This window comes from Stenella coeruleoalba (assembly GCF_951394435.1).
Source record: "Stenella coeruleoalba genome assembly, chromosome: 3".
In the NCBI taxonomy this organism is placed as follows: domain Eukaryota; kingdom Metazoa; phylum Chordata; class Mammalia; order Artiodactyla; family Delphinidae; genus Stenella; species Stenella coeruleoalba.
The window spans coordinates 42,175,849-42,201,456 of record NC_137148.1 but is presented as its reverse complement, the minus strand read 5'-3'; the positions used below and the strand labels follow the sequence as shown (position 1 = coordinate 42,201,456).

Below are 25,608 nucleotides of genomic sequence, written 5' to 3'. Positions count from 1 at the left end.
GGTGTCCTTACGTTTGTTCTCTACATCTGTGTCTCTATTTCTGCCCTGCAAACCAGTTCATCTGTACCATTTTTCTAGGTTCCACATAAATGTGTTAATATATGATATTTGTTTTTCTCTTTCTGACTTACTTCACTCTGTATACAGTCTCTAGATCCATCCACGTCTCCACAAATGACCCAGTTTCATTCCTTTTTATGGCTGAGTAATATTCCATTCTATATATGTACCACATCTTCTTTATCCATTCCTCTGTTGATGGGCATTTAGGTTGCTTCCATGACCTGGTTATTGTAAATAGTGCTGCAATGAAGGTTGGGGTGCATGTGTCTTTTAGAATTATGGTTTTCTCTGGGTATATGCCCAGGAGTGGGATTGCTGGGTCATATGGTACTTCTATTTTTAGTTTTTTTAAGGAACGTCCATACTGTTCTCCATAGTGGCTGTATCAATTTACATTTCCACCAACAGTCCAAGAGGGTTCTCTTTCCTCCACACCCTCTCCAGCATTTGTTGTCTGTAGATTTTCTGATGATGGCTATTCTGACTGGTGTGAGGTGATACCTCATCGTAGTTTTGATTTACATTTCTCTAATAATTAGTGATGTTGAGCAGCTTTTCATGTGCTTCTTGGCCATCTGTATGTCTTCTTTGGAGAAATGTCTATTTAGATCTTCTGCCCATTTTGGGATTGGATTGTTTGTTTTTTTAATATTGAGCTGCATGAGCAGTTTATATATTTTGGAGGTTAATCCTTTGTCCATTGATTTGTTTGCAAATATTTTCTCCCATTCTGAGGGCTGTCTTTTCATCTTGTTTGTAGTTTCCTTTGATTTGCAAAAGCTTTTAAGTTTCATTAGGTCCCATTTGTTTATTTTTGTTTTAATTTCTATTACTCTAGGACATGGATCAGAAAAGATCTTTCTGTAATTTATGTCAAAGAGTGTTCTTCCTATGTTTTCCTTTAAGAGTTTTATAGTGTCCGGTCTTACATTTAGGCCTCTAATCCATTTTGATTTTATTTTTGTGTATGGTGTTAGGGAGTGTTCTAATTTCATTCCTTTACATGTGGCTGTCCAGTTTTCCCAGCACCACTTATTGAAGAGTCTGTCTTTTCTCCGTTGTATATCCTTGCCAACTTTGTCATAGCTTAGTTGACCATAGGTGCGTGGGTTTATCTCTGGACTTTCTATCCTGTTCCATTTACCTATATATCTGTTTTTGTGTCAGTACCATATTGTCTTCATTACTGTAGCTTTGTAGTATAGTCTGAAGTGAGGGAGTCTGATTCCTCCAGCTCCGTCTTTTTCCCTCAAGACTGCTTTGGCAATTCGGGGTCTTTTGTGCCTCAATACAAATTTTTTTTTTTTCCATACAAATTTTAAGATTTTTTTCTTCTAGTTCTGTAAAAAATACCACTGGTAATTTCATAGGGATTGCACTGAATCTGTAGATTGCTTTGGGTAATATAGTCATTTTCACAATATTGATTCTTCCAATCCAAGAACATGGTATATCTCTCCATCTGTTTGTATCATCTTTAATTTCTTTCATCAGTGTCTTATAGTTTTCTGCATACAGGTCTTTTGTCTCCTTATGTACATTTATTCCTAGTTATTTTATTCTTTTTGTTGCAATGGTAAATGGGAGTGTTTCCTTAATTTCTCTTTTAGATATTTCATCATTAGTGTATAGGAATGCAAGAGATTTCTGTGCATTAAGTTTGTATCCTGCTACTTTACCAAATTCATTGATTAGCTGTAGTAGTTTCCTGGTGGCATCTTTAGGATTCTCTATGTATAGTATCATGTCACCTGCAAACAGTGACAGCTTTACTTCTTCTTTTCTGATTTGTATTCCTTTTATTTCTTTTTCTTCTCTGATTACCATGGCTAGGACTTCCAAAACTACGTTGAATAATAGTGGCAAGAGTGGACAACTTTGTCTTGTTCCTGGTCTTAGAGGAAATGCTTTCAGTTTTTCACCATTGAGAATGATGTTTGTTGTAGGTTTGTTATATATGGCCTTTATTATGTTGAGGTAGGTTCCCTCTGTGCCCGGTTTCTGGAGAGTTTTTATCATAAATGGGTGTTGAATTTTGTCAAAAGCTTTTTATGCATCTATTGGGATGAGCATATGGTTTTTATTCTTCAATTTGTTAATATGGTGTACCACATTGATTTATTTGTGTACATTGAAGAATGCTTGTATCCCTGGGATAAATCCCACTTGATCATGGTGTATGATCTTTTTAATGTCTTGTTGGATTCTGTTTGCTTGTATTTTATTGAGGATTTTTGAATCTATATTCATCAGTGATATTGGTCTGTAATTTTCTTTTTTTGTAGTATTTTTGTCTGGTTTTGGTATCAGGGTGATGGTGGCCTCATAGAATGAGTTTGGGAGTGTTCCTTTCTCTGCAATTTTTTGGAAGAGTTTGAGAAGGATGGGTATTAGTTCTTCTCTAAATGTTTGATGGAATTCGCCTGTGAAGCCATCTGGTCCTGGACTTTCATTTGTTGGAAGATTTTAAATCAGTTTCAATTTCATTACTTGTGATTGGTCTGTTCATATTTTCTGTTTCTTCCTGGTTCAGTCTTGGAGGGATATACCTTTCTAAGAATTTGTCCATTTCTTCCAGGTTGTCCTTTTTATTGGCATAGTGTTGCTTGTAGTAGTCTCTTAGGATGCTTTGTATTTCTGCGGTGTCCATTGTAACTTCTCCTTTTTCATTTCTAATTTTTTTGATTTGAGTCCTCTCCGTCTTTTTCGTGATGAGTCTGGCTAAAGGTTTCTCAATTTTGTTTATCTTCTCAAAGAACCATCTTTTAGTTTTATTGATCTTTGCTATTGTTTTCTTTCATTTATTTCTGCTCTGATCTTTATGATTTCTTTCCTTCTACTAACTTTGGGTTTTGTTTGTTCTTCTTTCTCTAGTTCCTTCAGGTGTAAGGTTAGATTGTTTATTTGAGATTTTTCTTGTTTCTTGAGGTGTGCTTGTATTGCTATAAACTTCCCTCTTAGAACAGTTTTTGCTGCATCCCATAGGTTTTGGATTGTTGTATTTTCGTTGTAATTTTTCTCTAGGTATATTTTGATTTCCTCTTTGTTATTCAGTGATCTCTTGCTTATTTAATAATGTATTGTTTAGCCTCCATGTGTTTGTGTTTTTTACGTTTTTTTCCCTGAATTGATTTCTAATCTCATAGCATTGTGGTTGGAAAAGATGCTTGATATGATTTCAATTTTCTTAAATTTACTGAAGCTTGATTTGTGAACCAAGATGTGATCTATCCTGGAGAATGTTCCGTGTGCACTTGAGAAGAAAGTGTAATCTGCTCTTTTTGGATGAAATGTCCTATAAATATCAATTAAATCTATCTGGTCTATTATGTCATTTAAAGCTTGTGTTTCCTTATTAATTTTCTGTGTGGGTGATCTGTCCATTGGTGTAAGTGAGGTGTTAAAGTCCCCCACAATTGTTGTGTTACTGTCGATTTCCTCTTTTATAGATGTTAGCAGTTGCCTTATGTATTGAGGTGCACCTATGTTGGGTGCATATACATTTACAATTGTTATATCTTCTTCTTGGATTGATCCCTTGATCATTATGTAGTGTCCTTCCTTTTCTCTTGTAACATTCTTTATTTTAACGTCTATTTTATCTGATATGAGTATTGCTACTCCAGGTTTCTTTTGATTTCCATTTGCATGGAATATCTTCTTCTATCCCCTCACTTTCAGTCTGTATGTGTCCCTAGGTCTGAATTGGGTCTCTTGTAGACAGTATATATATGGGTGTTGTTTTTGTATCCATTCAGCAAGGCTGTGTCTTTTGGTTGGAGCATTTAATCCATTCATGTTTAAGGTAATTATCAATATGTATGTTCCTCTTACAATTTTCTTAATTGTTATGTGTCTGTTTTTGTAGGTCCTTTTCTTCTCTTGTGTTTCCCACTTAGAGAAGTTCCTTTAGCATTTGTTTTCGAGCTGGTTTGGTGTGCTGAATTCTCTTAGCTTTTGCTTGTTCATAAAGCTTCTGATTTCTCCGTTGAATATGAATGAGATCCTTGATGGGTAGAGTAATCTTGGCTGTAGGTTATTCCCTTTCATCACTTTAAATATATTGTGCCATGTGCCACTCCCTTCTGGCTTGTAGAGTTTCTGCTGAGAAATCAGCTGTTAACCTTATGGGAGTTCCCTTGTATGTTATTTGTCATTTTTCCCTTGTTGCTTTCAATAATTTTTCTTTGTCTTTAATTTTTGTCAGTTTGATTACTCTGTGTCTCAGCATGTTTCCCCTTGGGTTTGTGCTGCCTGGGGCTCTCTGTGCTTCCTGGACTTGGGTGGCTATTTCCTTTCCCATGTTAGGGAATTTTCGACTATAATCTCTTCAAATATTTTCTCGGGTCTTTCTCTCTCTCTTCTCCTTCTTGGACCCCTATAATGCAAATGTTGTTTAACTTTGTCCCAGAGATCTCTTAGGCTGTCTTCATTTCTTTTCATTCTTTTCTCTGTATCCTGTTCCACAGCAGTGAATTCCACCATTCTGTCTTCCAGGTCACTTATAGGTTCTTCTGTCTCAGTTATTCTGCTATTGATTCCTTGTAGTGTATTTTTCATTTCAGTTATTGTATTGTTCTTCTCTGTTTGTTTGTTCCTTAATTCTTATAGGTGTTTGTTCCTTAATAATTCTGGGTCTTTGTTAAACATTTCTTGAATCTTCTCGATCTTTGCCTCCATTCTTTTTCCAAGGTCCTGGATCATCTTCACTATCATTATTCTGAAAAATTTTTTCTGGTTGCCTATCTCTACTTCATTTTGTTGTTTTTCTGGGGTTTTATCTTGTTCCTTCATCTGGTACATAATCCTCTGCCTTTTCATTTTGTCTATCTTTCTGTGAATTTGGTTTTGTTCCACAGGCTGCAGAATTGTAGCTTTTCTTGCTTCTGCTGTCTGCCCTCTGATGGATGAGGCTATCTAAGAGGCTTATGCAAGCTTCCTGATGGGAGGGACTGGTGGTGGGTAGAGCTGGGTGTTGCTCTGGTGGGCAGAGCTCAGTAAAACTTTAATCCGCTTGTCTGCTGATGGGTGGGGCTGGGTTTCCTCCCTGATGGTTGTTTGGCCTGAGGCAACCCAACACTGGAGCCTACCTGGCTCTTTGGTGGGGCTAATGGCCAACTCTGGGAGGGCTCATGCCAAGGAGTACTTCCCAGAACTTCTGCTGCCACTGTCCTTGTCCCCGTGGTGAGCCACAGCCACCCCCTGCCTCTACAGGAGACCCTCCAACACTAGCAGGTAGGTCTGGTTCAATCTCCTATGGGGTCACTGCTCCTTCCCCTGGGTCCCGATGCGCACACTACTTAGTGTGTGCCCTCCAAGAGTGGAGTCTCTGTGTCCCCCAGTCCTGTCAAAGTCCTGCAATCAAATCCCACTAGCCTTCAAAGTCTGATTCTCTAGGAATTCCTCCTCCCATTGCCAGACCCGCAGGTTAGGAAGCCTGACCTGGGGCTCAGAACCTTCACTCCAGTGGGTTGACTTCTGTGGTATAAGTGTTCTGCAGTTTGTGAGTCAACCCCCCAGCAGCTATGGGATTTCATTTTACTGTGATTGCGCCCCTCGTACCATCTCATTGTAGTTTCTCCTTTGTCTTTGGATGTGGGGTATCTTTTTGGTGAGTTCCAATGTCTTCCTATCGATGATTGTTCATCAGTTAGTTGTGATTCCAGTGCTCTCACAAGAGGGAGTGAGCACACATCCTTCTGCTCCACCATCTTGAACCCTATTAAAGTATTCTTTATAAAAACAAACAACAAAAACACAATCCCCCCAAATCCACTTCTTTTCAAAAAACTCAGCCCAAGCCAATGCAAACCAAACCAAAATAAGATAAAAAATCAACCTGAGTCCAGAATTAGAACAAACATTAATTAGAGTATAATAACGTGATGGAATATTGTGGGATTACTAAAAATGATAACTATGAAAAATAAACATGGAAAGCCATATAATAAGTGAAAACAACAGAAAAATAAAATAGTATATACATCATGCTTAGTACTTTATAAAATACTTTTACATATAGAAGATAATATGTAAAAATGAGAATAGTTGCCAGGATGATTGATAAGGATATACAGATAAATATGACTGAAATATTTGTTAAAATGTTTTTTAAAGTTACTGTTATTAGTCATTTCAATTATCAGTATAAATATTAAATTCTGTTTTTCAGAATTAACAATAACAATTTATAACTAAAGAAAAGGCAATTTTATTTTCTAAAATGTATTAAGATTTGAAATACATCAGATTTTCTTGTGTTGTGAACAAGCATGTATAGCTCTCCATTCTTTTCTATTCCCTCTCTGACCTAGAACCTAAGGACACAGGTAGACAAACCAGAGGAAGACTGTATTTTATAACCAGATGCTAGGGGCACATGTCAACTCTTCCAGCAGCAGATTTTTGCCCCAGAGGATGTGTTGAATGAAGTTTTTCAAACATATTATTGTGTGGTTTTTCTATGTTTAAAATATTTGCAATTGTTATCTAAATTTGAAGAAGGCACCAATATGTGATTTCTAGTCCCTGAGAAGTAATCTCTGGAGAGTAAAGTAGCTCTTGCCTTTGGATCAGAGGTCCTGGAAATCTGCCACAGGGACAGAGCTCTGGAGCTTCTGCTTATATGCGTGCAGCTCATTCATGATTTCACCTTCTCCAAAGCTGACCTGCCTGTGTAATTATTTGGAACTTTAAAGGCCATGGATTGGTGTCCCTGGCAGTCTGAAATCCTCGCTGTTGGAGGAGGAATGAAGGATGGACACTTACACATCCTGGACATCAATACTGAGCAGAGCATCCAGACCCCAAGCACAAACTCACAGGTAAATGTCTCTCAGGGAGTTTACCTTCATTCTGGTCTTCCAGAATCTTGTGAAAATAACTTACGATAGAGCATAGGACCCAAACACACCTCTCTTTACCTGCTAAGTCTACAGGAATTTCAGTTCCTAAGAGTTTCTTTTTGTAAAACCTTCTTCATCTGTGAGTTGAAAGTTAATTTAACTTGTGTGTCCTTTCTTTTTCATTTCCCTTCTTTCTCAGCACTGCTTTGACTGAGAAACTTGAGAGTAGTCTGACTGTTCCTGGACAGTGATCATAGCCCACTTCAGTTCATAGGTTCATTGTGCCTAAGCCTATTTGTATATTTAGTCTTTTGTTGCCTTGGGATAAACTTTCCTAGAACTAACATAATTCCTCTAATAACCTAACCCCACGTATGGACTGGAGGATAGACGTGGACAGAGCACACTGCCTAGAATCAGTTTAAAATGCATTCAGTGAATCAGAAATTGCCGTAATTCTATATTTTGGGGGTCATTATTACAGATTTGTTCCCTAGTCTGGCTACCTAAGACAAAGGAGATCGCAACTGGTCAAGGGTCTCCTAAGAATGATGTGACTGTGTGGTCCTGTCCTGCTCTGGCCAGGTCACGTGGGTTTTTTGGTAAGTAAATAGGTAAGTAAAATTCCATGTCCCTATTGCAAAGTGAGCTGCTACTGGTGGAAAAGTCCATGAATGGAAGACTTTCTCCTTCTGGTTCTTTGAAGTATATATTTTATCAGAGGAAAAAGCCCTACACCCACCACACCTCTGGTGTGAGTGTTTCTGAATTTGATTGTTCATCACTTATAACTGTCATGTCTTCTTGCATTCGTGTATGCAGTGATGATTGTGGACAGTTTTCAAAATGTGTTTCCGAACTCTGGAGTTAGCATTATGACTCATCTTACCCTATTTTGCAGAAGAACCAGCAGAGCTGAAATGTGTGGGAGATAAGGAAGTATGAAAAGGGCGAGACATTGTTGTATGTGGGGAGACCATTCCAGACTGTGAGACTCTGGGGAGCCTCTGCCCTTTCAAGGCAGACTGCTGTTCTTTGTCAGAGTAGTTCTGTAAATGTTTACTGGTTACTTCTTGAGAGCAAGACCCCATGATGGAGAACAAGACCCGGGCCTTGTCCTCAAGAACGTTAAATGCTCTTTGGTGCAATCTGAAATGTTAAAGGGGGCTTAGGGAAATAGGGAGACAGAAGTGTTGGCTAATGAAGGAACAGAGCACTGGCATCCAGTCTCTTGTAGACCTCTGATTACATATTCTATCTTCTTCCTCTTGCCACTCAACTTGTCTTCTGGTCATCCCTGGAAGTTATTTATTCAACATTTATTTATTTAGCATCTACTATGTGCCAGGCACTTTTTATGGCACTGGGAATACACAGGTGAACCAGACAGACAATATCCTTGCCCTCATGGAGCTCACACTTTTGTGGGAGCAGACAGACAAAAACCAAATATATACAATATTAGGTAGTGATAATACCATGACTCTCTTTGGAGAGTCTGAGAATGTTATTGGCCACAACAAAACACCCTTAACAGAAAGACTTCCTGCTTCTGCGGTCAGGCTGGCTGGAGCTCAGGTTAGCCTCAAAATGAGTATATATCCTTCAGCTGTTATACTGTGTGACTAGGTGAATAAAAATACAGGCACACTATGGAGAACAGTATGTAGGTTCCTTAAAAAATTAAAATAGAACTACCATACAACCCAGCAATCCCACTACTGGGCATATACCCTGAGAAAACCATAATTCAAGAAGAGTCATGTACCACAATGTTCATTGCAGCTCTATTTACAATAGCCAGGACATGGAAGCAACCTAAGTGTCCATTGACAGTTGAATGGATAAAGAAGATGTGGCACATATACACAATGGAGTATTACTCAGCCATAAGAAGAAATGAAATTGAGTTATTTGTAGTGAGGTGGATGGATCTAGAGTCTGTCATACAGAGTGAAGTAAGTCAGAAAGAGAAAAACAAATACCATATGCTAACACATATATATGGAATCTTTAAAAAAAAAGGTTCTGAAGAACCTAGGGACAGGTCGGGAATAAAGACGCAGACCTACTAGAGAATGGACTTGAGGACATGGGGAGGGGGAAGGGTAAGCTGGGAAAAAGTGAGAGAGTGGCATGGACATATAAACACTACCAAATGTAAAATAGATAGCTAGTGGGAAGCAGCCGCGTAGCACAGGGAGATCAGCTCGGTGCTTTGTGACCACCTAGAGGGGTAGGATAGGGAGGATGGCAAGGAGATGCAAGAGAGAGGAGATATGGGGATATATGTATATGTATAGCTGATTCACTTTGTTATAAAGCTGAAACTAATGCGTCATTGTAAAGCAATTATACTCCAATAAAGACGTTAAAAAAAAAAAATACAGGCAGCTCTTGACAGAGCCACTTCAGTACCAGCAAGAGTGCAGGAGAAGCATGAGTTGGTCCTTTGCATATATTTAATCACAATTCACCAGACCTTTTCAGTTTAGACAAACACTTAAAATCAAGCCTCAAAACCCAGTTCTTTACAAAATTATAATTCCAGCAGCTAGATAGGTCCATCAGCTAGGTGGGAGTACTGATAGATACTTGAACCATTTGCTGATGCTTAGAATAAGGAATGTACTTAGTGCGTTTTTGTTTCTCTGTCCTTAATAAGTTATACTTTTCTAGTTTTAATGACTTGTGAATTTTTTTCATTGATATTAGAGAGCTATCCAAAGGTACATTTAACCTTTTCTCCTTCCTTTAAAATGCTTTTGGCTGGAGAAGTTGCAGTTAATTTTGAACTTTTAGACACTAATTTTCATCTCTAACTCAGTAGTTTCTGCTGTGTACGAGATTTCCCCAAAGTGTTTAGCAGGAAGATTGTTTTACAAACACACATCATGTGGTCAGATAAATTTGGAAATTCTGGGTTAAACAAGAACAGTTTTTCTTTCCTAAGAATGTCTCAAAGCCTTTGATACGTTATGTGTTTTGGGAATCTCCAAGAGGAGTTACAGCATTCTCTGTTTCCCAAATTCATCTGGGAAATCTTTGTATGGGAGCATCTTGGGGTTCTTGCTTGGTGAACATGCTTCAGGGGGCACTGCCACATGGCATGGGGCTGCTGAGGTCTTCAGCTTCTATGTGTTTTTACTGTCTGTCAATGTTTCCATTGTGGGTCAAGATCAGCACTGAAAAAAAAAAAGAAATAGAATGGTATAGAATGGAAAAATGGAAAAGTAGGTATTATTTTGTGAATAACTTTTGTCATAGTTATCAGTACATTTGCATGTCCATGTATGGGGTCACTGCATAGAATGTAGTTTTGACAATGAGTTGTGGTCATAAAGCTGGAAAAAAGCTGTTCTAGATTGTGGTCATGCCCTTAGTAAGTCTCACCCTGTTACCCACAGTCATAATTCTCTGGGGGAAAATTTTAGTTAAAGAGGTCTCACCCACCTGACTACAGAAGAAAGATACCTTATAATTCCCCCTCCTATCCACCCCCCCCCGAGAGTTGTAATTTCCAAGGTTTGAAACAGCGGTAGGTAACTTTCTAGTCTATAAGTGAGATCTGGCCTTTGACTGGGTTTCATCAGTCCATTGCACATACGTCAGTATGTGGTCTCATTTATGGATGCAGCTGCATAAAGAAAACCAAACTTTGAATGCTTTCAGTGACAGTACTCTTGGCACGTGGAGATGTAAATCCTAAAAGAGGACCTTCATCTGAGATAAGGTGGCATTTCCCACTATCTAGTAAACTAAGATTGTCACTAATGTGAAAAATGTATTTCAAGAATGTTTTTGTTTCCATCCAAATGCCATATTCCTAACAAGTTCTAGAAGCAGCTCTCCATTTTTTAAGTCAAGATATTTTTCAAAGCCTGCTCTACAAAACATGTGGGATTTTTTCCCTGTTATTCCTTTTTCCACTTTCTCTTCCTCCTTCCTCTTCATCTTAACACATCATAATAAAGAATGAAAGAGTATTTATCACTGATTATATTTATTGAATAGGTTTAATTTTAAAGCATTGGTTTAATGATCTATATTTTCCTAACTAAATTAAGTTGCTTTTCATTTATATGGCTCAAATTAAAAAAATTTTAATTTTTAAAAACTAATGGATACTGGCCTTCATTAGAAAAAGAGATTCTTCTTTGCATTGGATTTGGAGCGTGGTAAACAGTTAAAGCATTGAATTGGATTCTAGTTCTGGCTCTGCCATTAATCAGCTGTGTGACCTTAAACAAATTGCTCGATATTCTTAAATTTTTTCTTCATCTGTAAAATAAGAAGACGGCATTATATCTATAAATTTAAACATTTTTAATGCACCAACATGCCTAGGGCCAATCCCATGTCTCCTTGGTGGTGTGTCTGTGCACGTGTGTATGTGTATGTGCGTGTGTGTGTGCATGAAGGAGAGCATTGGGAGTTATGTGTTTAGATGGAAAAAGCCCCAAGTATCTAAGAAATGTCTCCTTTGGGAGTGGGATAGTGTATCTGCACTCCTGGCTGTTGAGAATCTTGTGTCAGAGAACAAGATTATTTCTGAAATTCCAGCTCTCAATTGAGTTGTAAGCAGTACTCCTCCTATGAGGGGGTGGCCACCCACCTCATTTGATTTTAGTTGTGCCTCCAAATACCTACCCAGTCAAAAACATATCCAACCTCTTTTTTCCTCTCATCTTCCCAGTCCCAGCTTTCTTTCACGGAGTCAGCTTTGTGGATTTTGGCCTGAAGTTTTTGATCGTGAAAGTTACTGTTGGATTAGGATAGATTTGGAAAGTATTTTCCAAGGAACCCTAGTAGTTTGAGATGTTCAAGTCAAAAGGACTCTGGTGAAATAAGTTTCAGAAATGCTGCCTATTATAGCCTCTTCTTCCAAATATTTCTAATGCATATAGCAGTTTTGAAATAAGGAATCCTGTATAATTTTCTTAACTTGGAGCTTCCAAATTAATGTGAACATTAAAGACTCTTTTCATTTTTAATACCTATCAACCTCGTATAGAACTATTGTTCCACACAGTGTTCTTTGAGAAATGATCAGATAGATAATAGAAAGAGGGTATTGTCTTCAGAATTCCATATGAAAGACTCATGTATGTTTTGTGAGACAGATTTTTGGGTCCTTTTCCATTAAGCTGCATCAGTTTATTTGATTAGTTTTTTTTTTTTTTTTTTTTTTTTTTTTGCGGTACGCGGGCCTCTCAACATTGTGGCCTCTCCTGTCGCGGAGCACAGGCTCCGGACACGCAGGCTCAGCGGCCATGGCTCACGGGCCCAGCTGCTCCGCAGCATGTGGAATCCTCCCAGACCGGAGCACGAACCCGCATCCCCTGCATCGGCAGGCGGACTCTCAACCACTGCGCCACCAGGGAAGCCCTTGATTAGTTTCTTGAAACCAAGATCCCAAAAGGATGACTTTCAGGGAAGGATAAGAAGAGAGATAGAGTGTGTGGTAGGAGCACAGCCATGGTAATCCCTGGGTGTTGGTGGGTTAGAGAAGATAGAACTAATAATTGTATAAGGCATGAGGGGTGTGGTAAGCTAAAAACTGGTCCACGTCAAAGCTATCCACGTCAAATCCCAGAAACCTGTGAGTGTGACTTTATTTGGTGAAAGGGTCTTTGCAGATGTAATTAAGTTGAAGATTTTGAGATGAGATCATTCTGGATTATCAAGATGGGCCCTAAATGTAATGCCAAGTGTCCTTATAAGAGGCACACAGAGAACAGACACACAGAATCAGAGATGATGTGCCCACAGAAGCAGCGATTAGAGTGATGTGGCTACAATTTGCGGATGGCCAATGACTGCCAGAAAGTAGAAGAGGCAGGGAATAGAATCTCCCCTGCTTGCCAAATCCTTGATTTTGGACTTCTGGTCTGTGAGAGAATAAATTTCCGTTGTCTTTAGCTGTGCAGTTTGTGGTAATTTATTACAGCAGCCTTAGGGAACCAAAACAAGGGGGAAGAGCTCTGAAGGGCAACAGTGAAGCAAAACCTTAGCCACTTTAGGGTGTTACCCAGAGCCCTCCCTGACTGGTGTTTTCCATGGTAAAGGCGCAGTGGGAGCGCCAGCCCTGAATGTGGCAGGGGTTTGGAGAAGCCCTTTATCCTGGATGGGATTCCTGGCCCCAGCTTAGGTTGCTTCCCTGTCCTCAGCAACAGCCCTTGACATGTGGAACGTGAGCTGCCTGTCCTTCTTCCCACAGGCCACCGAGGCAGAGTGCTGCACCTGGCTTTGAGTCCAGACCAGACCCGGGTTTTTTCTGCCGCAGCTGATGGCACGGCCTGTGTGTGGAGTTGCTGCTAGTCACTCAGCCCCTCTCAGCTTCAGCTTCCTGATTTCTATGTGAGAATAATGATGTTGGCCTTGCCTTCTCCATGGTGGTGTCCTGAGGCTCAAACAAGATGACGTGCTTTTCCTGAGGTGAATGCCTGTTCTCCCGACCTTCCTTCTCAGGTTACTTCACTTGCTCTGCTTCGTTCCATTGCATTTCCCAGACACCGTCTCTGACTCTATGCTTCTCTCTCTGATTTCCCCCTCCTCTTCCCCTTTTCTTCTTCTTCTCTCTCTGTCTTTTCCTCGTTAGAGGTGCATTTTCACTGCTATAGTCACAAGACTATCTACAGCAAAGATTTCTAAACGCTTCTTTGTCACTCGGCTTTTCTCCCAAGCTCCAGCCTCATACTTGTCTGTCTCTGGATATTTCTTTTCTGAGATACTTTTTTTGTCTTTAGCTCAAACTCAATACATTAAAAACACAACTTATTCACTTGAAAAACATTGATTAAAGTGCTACTCTATGTTAAGCATGCGTATTATTTCCTCTCAAAAAGAGGACTTCTGTGGGACTCCCTTTTCTCTTATCATGGTGTCATCTTTATCCTGGTCCTCCCATTACTCAGGGAGCCTCCTGGTTGTTCAGTTTGCCCCTTGTTCTCTGTTTGTTGTTTTACCCTTGTAATGTCCTGCATACCTGATGACCAGTTTGTAGTAATTGCCTTCTAACTGGCTTCCTGTCTTTATTCTTCATGGGTCTCCACGTTACTGCTAGGTTACATTTCTAAAAGCATCGTGCTGGTCCTCCCGTCCCCTGCTCATAGACTCTCAATGACTCCCATGACCTAACCCCCCAGGCCTCCACCTCGGAGTCCTGAGCCCAGAACCTGAAGCTGGGGACCTGTACCAGTTATGGCTCTGCAATAAACTTGCTGAGTGACCTTGGGTATGTCACAACATTTGCAAGAATAGGAATTTGGATTTGATAGCTGCTAAGGTTTCTTCAAGCTTGATCAGGCCACTGTTCTATCTTTTTTTTTTGGGGGGTACGCGGGCCTCTCACTGTTGTGGCCTCTCCCGTTGCGGAGCACAGGCTCCGGATGCGCAGGCTCAGCGGCCATGGCTCGCGGGCCCAGCCGCTCTGCGGCATGTGGGATCTTCCCAGACCGGGGCACGAACCTGTGTCCCCTGCATCGGCAGGCGGACTCTCAACCACTGCGCCACCAGGGAAGCCCCACTGTTCTATCTTTTTAACGTTAATCCTCACTCCTTCCTGTGTTAACCCTGGGCTAAGTCTTGTGATTTCCTGCCTTATGCTTTTGTTAGACCTCTTCTTTCTAGTCTGGAATTCCTGCTCCTCTCTTCTTTTGCTTTGCACCTTCACATAAGTCCTGACCTCTCCAGGAAGTGTTTTGAAATGATGTTACCTGGCTTTAACTCTTGACATCAGTCTGTATCACCTACTTTGTGTTAATATAACTATTCTAGTTGTTTTAAAAAAATCTTTTGTTACTATGTGAATCTTTGTTTATTTAAGTTTTAACATGCTTATTTCTTCCGGACAATTCGATTGAGGAGTTGAGGGATATTGGCCTTGCCTTCTCCATGGTGTTGTCATGAGGCTCAAACAAGATGACGTGCTTTTTAGTGTCAAGATGTTATATTTTTTAGTGTCCTTTGGAATGTTTTGCATGTGTCAGCTAACATATGTTGATTAATTTATTTGCTTTGTCATAAATAGTTTTTACCAATACATACACACTCCCGTAATACCCCTCCTCAAAAAAAAAAAAAAAACCAAATAAAAGCCTTGATAATTGAAAAGTGGAATAGTAAATACAAGGGGTGTTAGGACTCTCCTGACAAGTTGCCATACATTCTGTTCTTTTCCCTGTTTTTAAACTCAGAAAATCTGCTTGGTAGTGCTAGTAATTTTTACCTTATAAAATTTTAGGTCACCAGAAGCTGCAAATATGCTACATTCCCGCAATACACACTCTTCTTCTTTAAGAAAATGGGTTTCATTTGATCTTCTTCTTATTTAGCCAGGTATAAACTACAAGAAAAAGTTTAGCAGGGAAAGGAGCAAAATGGTGAGGCCACTTCCAGTGTCCCCCACCATTCTGATGTGGTTACTTCAATCTTAACAATCTCATGGCACTAATGACATGACCAAAGATCACTTCTCTCAATTAATACTGGTGTGTGAACTAGGCTCTCATTTAAGAAAAATAGCAATTTATCTTTTACTACTGTTAGTTTTGGTGGAAGTCTGGAATATGGTTTCAGTAAAGAAAAAAATGAACTTACAGATAATACACAAAACAGAAGCCTCTGCTACAAAAATTTTGTGATATAAAACTTTTATTGACTAATAAGTCATATAAAGCACATAAATCTTAAGTGTACAGCTCAGTGAGTGTTTAATTTATGAATAAGATCAAGATCATATGAATAAATCATCCAGATCAAGATGTGAACATTTCTTTCACCCCCAAAGACTACTTTGTGTCCACTCAGTCAATACCCCTCCATTATTCTGACCTCGGTCACCATGAATTAGTTTTGCCTCATGCCAACCTTCAGATAAATGTAATCATACCGTAAATATTCTTTCTTTCTTTTTTTTTTTTTTTTGGTCTGGTTTCTTTTACTCAACCTTAGATTTGTAAGAGTAATTCATATTGTTGCATTCATGCATGACACAGGCATGTAGTTTGGTCTTTTTCACTGCTGTGTAATATTCCATTGTATATACAACAATTGTTTATCCATTTTATTATGAATGGATATTTGAGTTATTTTCAATTTTGACTTTTAAGAATAGAGCTGCTATGGACATCCTCAAACACGTATTTGGTGGAAAAAAAGCCCTCATTTCTGTTTGGTATATACCCAGGAGTAGAATTGTTAGGTCATAGCATATGTGTTCATTCAGTTTTAATAGACACTGCCACTTTTCCTAAGAAAAGCTCTACCAATTTACACTTCTACCAGCAATGAACAAGGGTTTCATACAACTCTTTTTAAGTGGACTTCAAAATCTGTAATAAATGTTGCCAGTAGGGAATACGCCATCCATCCTCTTATTGCTATTAAAATCCTAATTAGGGATTATAGCAGGCATCTAAAATATCCTCTTAGAGCATCTCTTTTAGATATCAGCATGAGACTTCACTTTCTAATATAGGGGTTCTCATCCCCAGCTGCATATTAAAATCATTGGGGAGCTTATAAAAAGAATACTTTGTCTTGGTTCTCATCAAGTTAAATAAAAATTTCTAAGGGTGAGACCTGAGCATTGGTCATTTGAAAGAGCCTGGTAAGTCTAATGGGCAGCCATGGTTGAAAACCAAAGGACCAGTATTCTGGTCAGTCTTTAAGCTATGTTCCTTCATTTGTTTTAAGAAGCTGTCTCTTAGTGTTGCTGTATGTTCTTAGTTTGGATATACCGTGTGTGTGTGTATGTATATGTTTATGTATGTATACATGCACACACATATAAGATTTATATTCCAAAGGGAACTGATGGAAATCAGAGGAATCTGTTCACATAATCTCATCTTCAAGTGGCTACTGGGCTGATGACTATCCACTAAGTTCAATATGCTGAATAAGTATCTTGAGTTTTTTCCCAAAGGAAAATTTCAGGCCACGATTCAACACTCACTCCCTAGTATGAGATGGCAGTCACTGTAACCACCATGTTGATTAGACCTACCCAGACTCAATGACAAGGGGAACCAAGAAATCACCTAGATAATCCAAGGCTTAAATTCAAACTACTGAGAAAGGAGGCTGACTTTCCTTGTATCCTTTTTTTGGCTAGCTAAGTGCCTCATTAATATCCCCTAGAATTTTAATTTCTGTTTCTCACCTGCCTTTGGAGAATACTGTAAGGCATTTTCTGTTTCTACTTCTCCCATCGACTCAGGTTCTTACATATAAATCTGAATAGCAGGTGTTGATGTGGAACAATGGCCTTTGAAGGGCAAACATTTCCTTTTAATCCAAACGCTCCAGACTGGCTGTCTCTGTTTCTTGCAGAATTGCTGAGCCCTTCACTGTACTTGTTACTAGACAGACTGACCTTAGTGTCCCTCCTGCTGGGCCCCACTGAATTAGTGAAGTGAATATTTCAAGCCAAGTTTGCATGTCACTTGTCACATGGATGACACAGGTGACATTGGTCCCTGATCTCTCCTTTGCATTATCCGCAAGGTCTCTATATTACTCTGGTTCACTTTGCTGGTGGAGATCTGCCTGCTAAAGTTATAGGAGAGCAACAAATACAGTGATACAAATTGATTTTATTTATGATAAAATTAAGACATGACAGCAGTGGGCATATACCTGGAGAAAACCATAATTCAGAAAGATACATGCACCTCAGTGTTCATTGCAGCATTGCTTACAATAGCCAGGACATGGAAGCAACCTAAATGGCCATCAACAGAGGAATGGAGAAAGAAGATGTGGTACACATATACAGTGGAATATTACTCAGCCATAAAAGGAACAAAATAATGCTTTGCAGCAACATGGATGGACCTAGAGATTGTTGTACTGAGTGAAGTAAGTCAGACACAGAAAGACAAATATCATATGATATCGCTTATATGTGGAATCTTAAAAAAAAAGAGTACAAATGAACTTATTTACAAAACAGAAGTAGAGTCATGGATAAAGAAAACAAACTTATGGTTACCAGGGGATAAGGGGCAGGAGGGATAAATCGGGAGATTGGGACTGACGTATACACACTACTATATATAAAACAGATAACTAATAAGAATCTGCTGTATAGTACAGGGAACTCTACTCAGTACTCTGTAATGGCCTATATGGGAAAAGAATCTAAAAAAAAGGAGTGAATATATGTATATGAATAACTGATTCACTTTGCTGTATACCTGAAACTAATACATCATTGTAAATCAACTATACTCTAATAAAAATTTTAAAAAAAGAAGTAACAGCAAATGAAATGAAATACGGTTATCTAAACTGCATGTTTCATAGTCTTAGCTATCCAGCTGAGGTGTTTCTTTGAGAGAAGAGTATAGACGCCAGGTCCTCGAGGGTCTCCGCATTTCCCTGGAAGGCCAAAGGAAGTGATGCCTCTGAAAATGCCTTCACATATCAAAGGGCTTCCAGAATCTCCCTGGGGGAAAACAAGAGGAATGATGAAGACCAGCACCAAATATGACCACTAGCAGAATGGAAGAAATTCCATTTAATGTGGAGCCTTTAAGGTGAAGTTAAGACCAACCCTGACTTACTTGACAATTAGTGCTTAAAAAACCCAAATGTTTGGGAATATTCAATAATATGTTCAAATTGGTTTTCTCGATTTGTTTATGAAGCAGTGAAAATTGAAATGAAACTTGTATTATTTGTGTAATCCACTAACGTTGAGACAAATTCTCTGCTTTAGAAACTCTCCTGTTTGTCATTTTCTCAGAATGTTTAATAATCGCTCAAGGGATAAAATAGTCAAATGCAGATTGGCCACTGAGGCAAAGAATAAAAGCCATGTTTTCTAGTTCCTCCAGCAGATAATTGTCTCTCCAAAGGAACAAAACCGAAGCAACCTTTTCCTTCCCCTTCTCAAATAGACAGAAATTGCTACCTCGAGTCTCCTTTTTTTTTTTAATGAGAAAGAAACATTTAATGAAATAAGTTATACAACACTATCTCTAAAGAGCGTATTGAATGTGAAAGACTGAAAATAAAATTCAACTCATCAATACAGTAATCACTGAAGAGAAAATTACATTTTAAAACTTGCGTTATTAATCTGCCAGTCTATCACCCTATATAGTATCAATGAACATTAAAATTAGACCTTGGAGGCCAATTCCTTCAAACTCCCACAAACACCATTCTTTTCTAGCAAACATCGTTCATTCAGTCAGTACTTATGGAGCATCTACCATGTGCCATGTAGTCTTCTAGACACTAGGACTAAATCAGTGAACAACATAGACAAAAAGAAAAAAAAATAGACAAAAAAGTACTGCTCTCGTGGAATTTACGTTACTCTTTGATTTTCCTCCCGAGTCTCCTTAGAGCATCTGATGCTAGATGGATGCTCCCGGAAGTCAGTGATAACACTTTGGTACTGCCTGGTTCCACTAGGAGGGAGCCTTCAGTTAGCTGTAAATCATGCTTTATTCTTGTGCGTGAGCCACCCAATATGCGACCTTGTATTCTCTCAAGGAACTTTAGAATCAGCATATTTAAATGTATTTAAGGTCTAGAGACCAGCTTGGCTGTTTCGGCTTTAGGGAGGATGGGTGGTGCCAGATGAAGGGCTGTTGAGGCTTGTACACAGAGTTCTGCAAATGCAAGGCTCTGAGGGCTCAGCTCCATCCCAGTGAAGTGAGAAGTGACAAACCAGTGCTCAGAGCTTAAACCTTTGTCAAGGGTTCTTCTACTCCTATCTTTAAGCGGAGCCCAGTCCCAGCCCTTCTCAGGGCATATGGTAGGCAGGCTTGTGTGTACTTTGGAATGGATCATGCTTGGAAGTTGTTTCCAGGGGTTGAGCTCAGCTCTAGGAAGCTATGGGGTTTACCCCGGAGATCTTGAGTCTGTCTTGGGAATGCAGGCATTTCAGACTTACCTGGTTAAATGGCAGAGGGATTTTTGGGGGGTGATCAGATGGGGAAAACGTACTGAAGGCCCTAGAGGAACCCTGACTTCAGCTCTCCTCAGTGTTATATATTTTTCAGTTTAGATCTATATATGTTAATATGAAAAATGAGAAAAAATAGCTTCTTAGTGGTTTTCGATATAAAATCAAGAAGATGTAGTAGTTCAACCCAGGCACTAGCGTGGTTTATGATGAACAACTCACCTGAGCTGAGAACATTAATTAATTTGACTGGAGCTTTATCAAACTTCTTTTTTTTTTTTTCTTTTTCTTTTCTTTTTTTTTTTTTTTTTGCGGTACGCGGGCCTCTCACTGTTGTGGCCTCTCCCTTGCAGAGCACAGGCTCCGGACGCGCAGGCTCAGCGGCCATGGCTCACGGGCCCAGCCGCTCCGCGGCACGTGGGATCTTCCCGGACCGGGGCACAAACCCGTGTCCCCTGCATCGGCAGGCGGACTCTCAACCACTGCGCCACCAGGGAAGCCCTATCAAACTTCTTTTTAAAAGCACTAGGACGCTGTAGAAGCCAGTGTCATGACAAGGCAAAGAGTGACTTCACGTTCTCTACATCTGCATGAGTTAACCCAACAGCTAGAGTTTGGGATCTTATTTTACTTACACTGCAGGAATCTCTTCCACCTTTGAGGCTTCCGGCACAAATCATATTCAGTCCAATCACAGGGTTATAATTATAGTGGCTTCGATCGTTGCAGATTTGTCTGTCTATGACGGTGACATTGACCTCTCTCAAAATATCAGACTGAGGTGAATTATTGTGAAACCTACCCCACCCTGCAACTCGACACATAGTTCCAGGTTTCACATCATCCCCCAATTTAGGGAGAGTAAGGATAGCCACGTTTTTATTAATTGTTGCTTTTTTGTTCAGCTGTTGGAAGACAAGCAAAAAGTTAACAGAATGAGATAATTAAGAATTTCATCCAATAAAAATGAATTAAAAAAAATAAAAATTGCACATTTTTATTTAAATTCTAGCTGAACCCTCAGGGACCCCCACCCCCCACCCCCTTACGCAGCTACAGTCTGTAGTTATCGGGGCACTGAGAAAGGTTTCCATGTAGGTGACCAGACTGTAGGAGCTTCTATACTTTCAATCAAAAGTATAATCAAAGGTTCGTACCTGTAGAAGTTTAAGATCACCCTCATGCGTGTCCTGGTCATAGCATGGATAGGGAAACACTTTCTTAACAAACATGATGTGTTTTTCAGGCTCTTTCTTGGTTATTGAGTGAGCCCCAAGAACGATCCGGGATCTTCTGTTCCTGAAAACAGACACAACACCGTTAATTTGGTTTACTCTTTAAATCAGAAGCTGAGCATATTATGTGCTGATCAGTTTCATTGTCCCATTTGTAAATACGCTTGCTGTGAAAATACTTGTTTGTGGCTCAGAAAAAAATGTTTACTTTAAAGAATAAAAAGTGAATTGTTTATGAATTTATCATTACCATTATCATCATGATCACCTGCAGCTTATTTATAACAAGCTAAACTAGTTTCACTGAAAAACAAATGATAAGAATTCCATGGCAGCTAAGCCAAGTCTTGGATCTTTGCTGGGGTTTTACTGCCATCCCCTCAACCTTCCTTTAGTTGTCATAGAGAATCAGGTTGCAGATGACTGGAAAACAGAGATCTCAGTAGTCTAGAGACAAAAGCAAAAGACACTCGATAGTTGTAGACTAATGCACTGAAGAAATCTTTGTAAGAGAACAGCAGACTTAAATGGGAAAACTTTCAGAGATAGATCGCTTAGTGGAAGACCCTATTTGCATGGCATTGAGTGTGTGTTTGAGGGGATGGTGGTCTGCAGGAGGGTCCCAGCATTCTTTCCTCTTATTACTCCATGCTAAAGGTTCATTTTGGTTAATAAAATCAAGATCCTCTCTGATGCATTAATGATGAAGGCCATTATCACTCACATCTTAGTGTATAAACTACACCAACCATATATTCACATCTCTGTTTTTCCATTACACAGCTGATATTAGTCTCACTTAAGACATTAGAACAGTGCTTTCAGTAGACTATACTTTGATGATGAAATGTTCTATAAATCTGCACTGTCCAATACGGAGCCCCGTGTAGGCTACTGAGGACTCGAAATGTGGCCAGTGAGACCGAGGACCTAAATTTGTAATTTGATTTAACTTTAATTAATGTAAATGTATATAGCCATAGGTAATTACATAGCCAACATGATAGTGGCTATCATAATAGACAGCCCAGGTTTAGAAGCTTGATTTAGGGAGCGGAGAAAAGACCAGCCCTGGAAGAGGTTTGAAGGCAGTGGTTGACGGTGGTTAAGAGATGGCTGAAGGCGTGAGAAGTTCATAAGAAAAACAGGAAGGCATTCAAAAGAAGCTTTCTCTGATTGACAGTGGTGCTCAGGCCCCTGAGGGGACACTGAAATTTTCACCCTTCCGCACCATCATGAAGTCAAGATCAGAAGCATCTAGGGAAGCTCTAGGGGAGATCTTCCGGAAGAGCTCTGGTTGCTGCTTCCTCATTGGTCGGATTCTTTGGGGCCGAGCCTGGGCTCAACTCCCTTTTGGGGTAAAGCAATTTGTCAAAGATGTAAGCGATGTAAAGATCCTGTGGCTTTAGTGGTATTTACTGTCTTCATTAATATTCCCCCAAGTTAGAATATCTCCACAAATATTTTTTAAACCCAAGCACTTACACGTTACAGTGAGCTGCAGTCAATACCCAGTCTCTTGCAATCAAAGCCCCGGCACAGATACTTTTGTCTTGAAGTAGCACCATGTAGGGTCTTGAATGAGGAGTCACTTCATTTCCTCCAATAATTTTTACACAGAGATCTGTTAAAAAGAAAAAGACAAGTCATATCAGTGACCCCTCCAAAGAGTTCTACCTAAAGCCATGTTTCTAAGACTAGACATGCATTTCCCACTTAGAGAGGAGGGGAGATGAGGGCATCCTCCCCATCTTCATGTGGATTTCAGATATCTGAATGTAAATCCCATTCCTGTTGGACTTTCTGAGAAGGTCCTGCTCTTTCATCCACAGAAACCATGCCTTTGGTCGTTCCAGGGATTATCAGGCTGGAAATCTGTCACAACCGCTGACCTCAGGCCTCAGGGCTTGCAAAGGCAGACAACTGTGCATGGGTTTATACCAGTAACACAAGGAGCCGCTGGTGATGATGACAACCTTGAGTGCTCTCCCACACCTCTCCCTTTCTGGCTAAGTATTAATTTGGGGAAGCAGAGTGGCTTTTAGAAGCTTGAAAACCACCCTTTTTGCCCCAAGCCCTTGCAAAACCCCATAGCTTACAAACTGATATTAGTACCTTTTAGCTGTGACCCTTCCCTTGAGTTCTTTGGTCATTGTGAGACTTTTGCTTATTGAAATTTGCACTCTTCTCATTCATAAATTGAGAGAATAATATCTTTTGCAACTGAAGCTCCCCTTCAATCTCCAGACTGAACCACATGGTTTAATTTAAGCCCTTTTCCAATGAAGAGAGGAGAGAAGATGCTATAGGGAGAGAATTCTGCCTTAGTAAAATTTCTCTGGTGATAGAACAAGAGTAGAGATTCACTATTAGCGAACAGTGAGACCAAAGCACGAGGCAAACCATACATGTTGGTTGAGAGGGTCTTGTGCCCGTGTGATATACTCTCAGCATCACCTTCCTACACCAGACATTCTTGGGTTCTCCCCAAACGTTTCTCCTGACCATTGGCTGGGACTCAGGTTTGCTTCAATAGGGCACAGTGCCTGTTACTCCATTATTAAAGCTAACTCATTGCCAGATTTACAATGAGGGGTAAATGATGAGAGTGGGGGAAGGGGAAGTGGGTTTCCAGAAGGGAGTTGGGAAGGAGAAGTCCTAGACTCTAGAAGTAAAAAGGTAAGGAACTTAGAGAAACCAAGAGAACTTCACCCACATCTCAATTTTCCTGGGGTGTATCACAAATAGATGGATTTCAAAGATGCATCTTTGGACCGTCTGGGCTGCAGAAATCATAAACTCAGTATAATAGTTCATTTTGCAGAGTCCTGTGTTTGGTGAGCACAAATACCACCTCAGAAAAAGTCCCCATATCCCACAACCTAGGATTCGGGAATAGGATTTAGAGCAGGTGAGAAGCTTTTAAAACTAGCAATTCTTGGTTCCCACCCAGAATCACAATAAATTAAAATCACTGGGACTGGGATATCAGCATTGTTTCAAACCCTCCAGAGGATTCTAATGTGTAGAAGGATTGAGACCTCCCATCCAGAGCATCAAGTCTTGCTTTGCTGTGTCTGTTCCTTTTAGGGACCCACATTGCTCTCTCTGCCCACAGGAAACAAAGAGTAAGTTGCTTTTGTTGTTTCCTTTGAAGAAAAGATAAGATTGGATTTTTAAAATCTGCTCTGTTTTCACTGTTGTGGAGGATTTGACATGCCTGAACATAGTCGTGCTATGCCCTACTTATAGTACTCTGCCCACCCTTTTGTTTCTAATGCCCTGTAACCTTATTATTTCTAAAACTTTTAGGTACAAGATAAACTAGAGAACTTCCTTGGGAATTTTTGGTAAGATAGGTTGTTGCATCAGCATCTGCCCACCACTTCCATCTCCAAAAGCTGCCACGATGTGGGGAAAACCCATGGCTGCTCCACATTTGTCCAGCACAGTTCAGCCTAGCCCCAGAGTGCTTTTCACTGCCTAGAAAGTTTTTAAGGAACATCTAGAGCTACCCCGGGGCTATTACCCTTCTAGTGATAATCCCATGACTTTTGCAGCATTTCAAACTGATGCATGTGCAACTCACACAAAACCAGGCAAGTTGGCTACTACTTAGTACATCAAAGAATACGCTTAATACAAAATACTATAGCACTTCCAAAGAGTCAATGCGGGGATGCTCCCAATGTCCTAATGTATTCCCAAGGACACACTAACCTAGAGAAATAACGATAAATATTCGAATCATTCCTGATTCTTGGGGTGTGTCTAGGTCAGGTTTAAAAAATATATATTTATTTATTTATTATTGAAGTATAGTCGGTTTTGTCATTAAAGCTATCTATGCATTTTCTGCAGCAAGAAAGGCTGAGGCATCACTATTCCTTCCCTGAAAGGTCCTATTTGTTTTCCTAACTTAAGAACTTTTTGTTTGTTTGTTTACTTGTTTTTACAGTGTCCTTTTTGACAGTTTTCAAGCCCCAAGTTGGCAGCACTGGTGGTTCTATTATCTTTTGTAAAGGAATTGTAAAGAAGAAAGAAGGTTGTTTTTCTTTCTAAAATAAAGATATATGTAGAATCCAAGAAAGAATGTTAAGGCTTGCGAGAAAAAAATCTCCTCTTAGTACACTTAGCTAATACTGCCAAAGAGTCTGCTCCATTTTGCTTAATTGCTATAATGGAAATGACAAGAATCAGTCTTACCTTCAGGAATTAGAAGGAGGAAAATGACCATTGAGAGAGTGGCTGCCAGGAAGGTAGAGGAGTTCCTCATTGTGGCTGGTGTCCCTACGTCAATCAATGTGAAAATCTGTTTTCAGTTCTTGATTGGCTCTTATTTATATATCGAGAGTACAAAGGATGTGGTTTCCTTTCTTTTCTTTCTTTCCAATTTCAAAGTTGAGTATCAGGAAAAAGAAAAAACAAGCCACAAGTGAGAACAGTGAGTAATCACTCATCTGCGGGCATGCTTTCCTTGGCTAGGATTGCCGAGGGGAGAGGGTTGTAATTCTACAGAGTGGGTGGGGACAACGGG

General features: G+C 39.8%; 2 protein-coding genes across 4 annotated transcripts in view; one reads left to right on the top strand and one right to left on the bottom strand.

Annotated features, from left to right (window-relative positions):
* CDC20B (cell division cycle 20B) overlaps window positions 1–13,229 on the top strand; it is a gene marked incomplete at both ends in the record, with an annotated part of 62,572 nt that extends 49,343 nt beyond the window's left edge. The window contains 3 exons of one of the 3 annotated variants that reach the window (XM_079916773.1): window positions 6,762–6,887; window positions 7,393–7,498; window positions 13,129–13,229. In XM_079916773.1, coding sequence (XP_079772899.1) covers window positions 6,762–6,887; window positions 7,393–7,498; window positions 13,129–13,229 — 333 coding nt within the window. Of the gene's footprint in view, window positions 1–6,761; window positions 6,888–7,392; window positions 7,511–13,128 lie in introns of all 3 variants that reach the window. The other 2 variants (XM_079916772.1, XM_079916774.1) reach the window with 2 other exon arrangements.
* A 4,377-nt stretch (window positions 13,230–17,606) lies between these two features.
* On the bottom strand, window positions 17,607–25,347 carry LOC307185092 (granzyme A-like; the record flags this gene model as incomplete). Its single annotated transcript, XM_079918900.1, has 5 exons — window positions 17,607–18,363; window positions 20,472–20,741; window positions 20,994–21,135; window positions 22,557–22,695; window positions 25,278–25,347. The coding sequence occupies 5 exons, from the start codon at window positions 25,345–25,347 to the stop codon at window positions 18,202–18,204; spliced, it is 783 nt and encodes a 260-aa protein (XP_079775026.1). The 3' UTR covers window positions 17,607–18,201.
* Window positions 25,348–25,608: the final 261 nt, after the last annotated feature.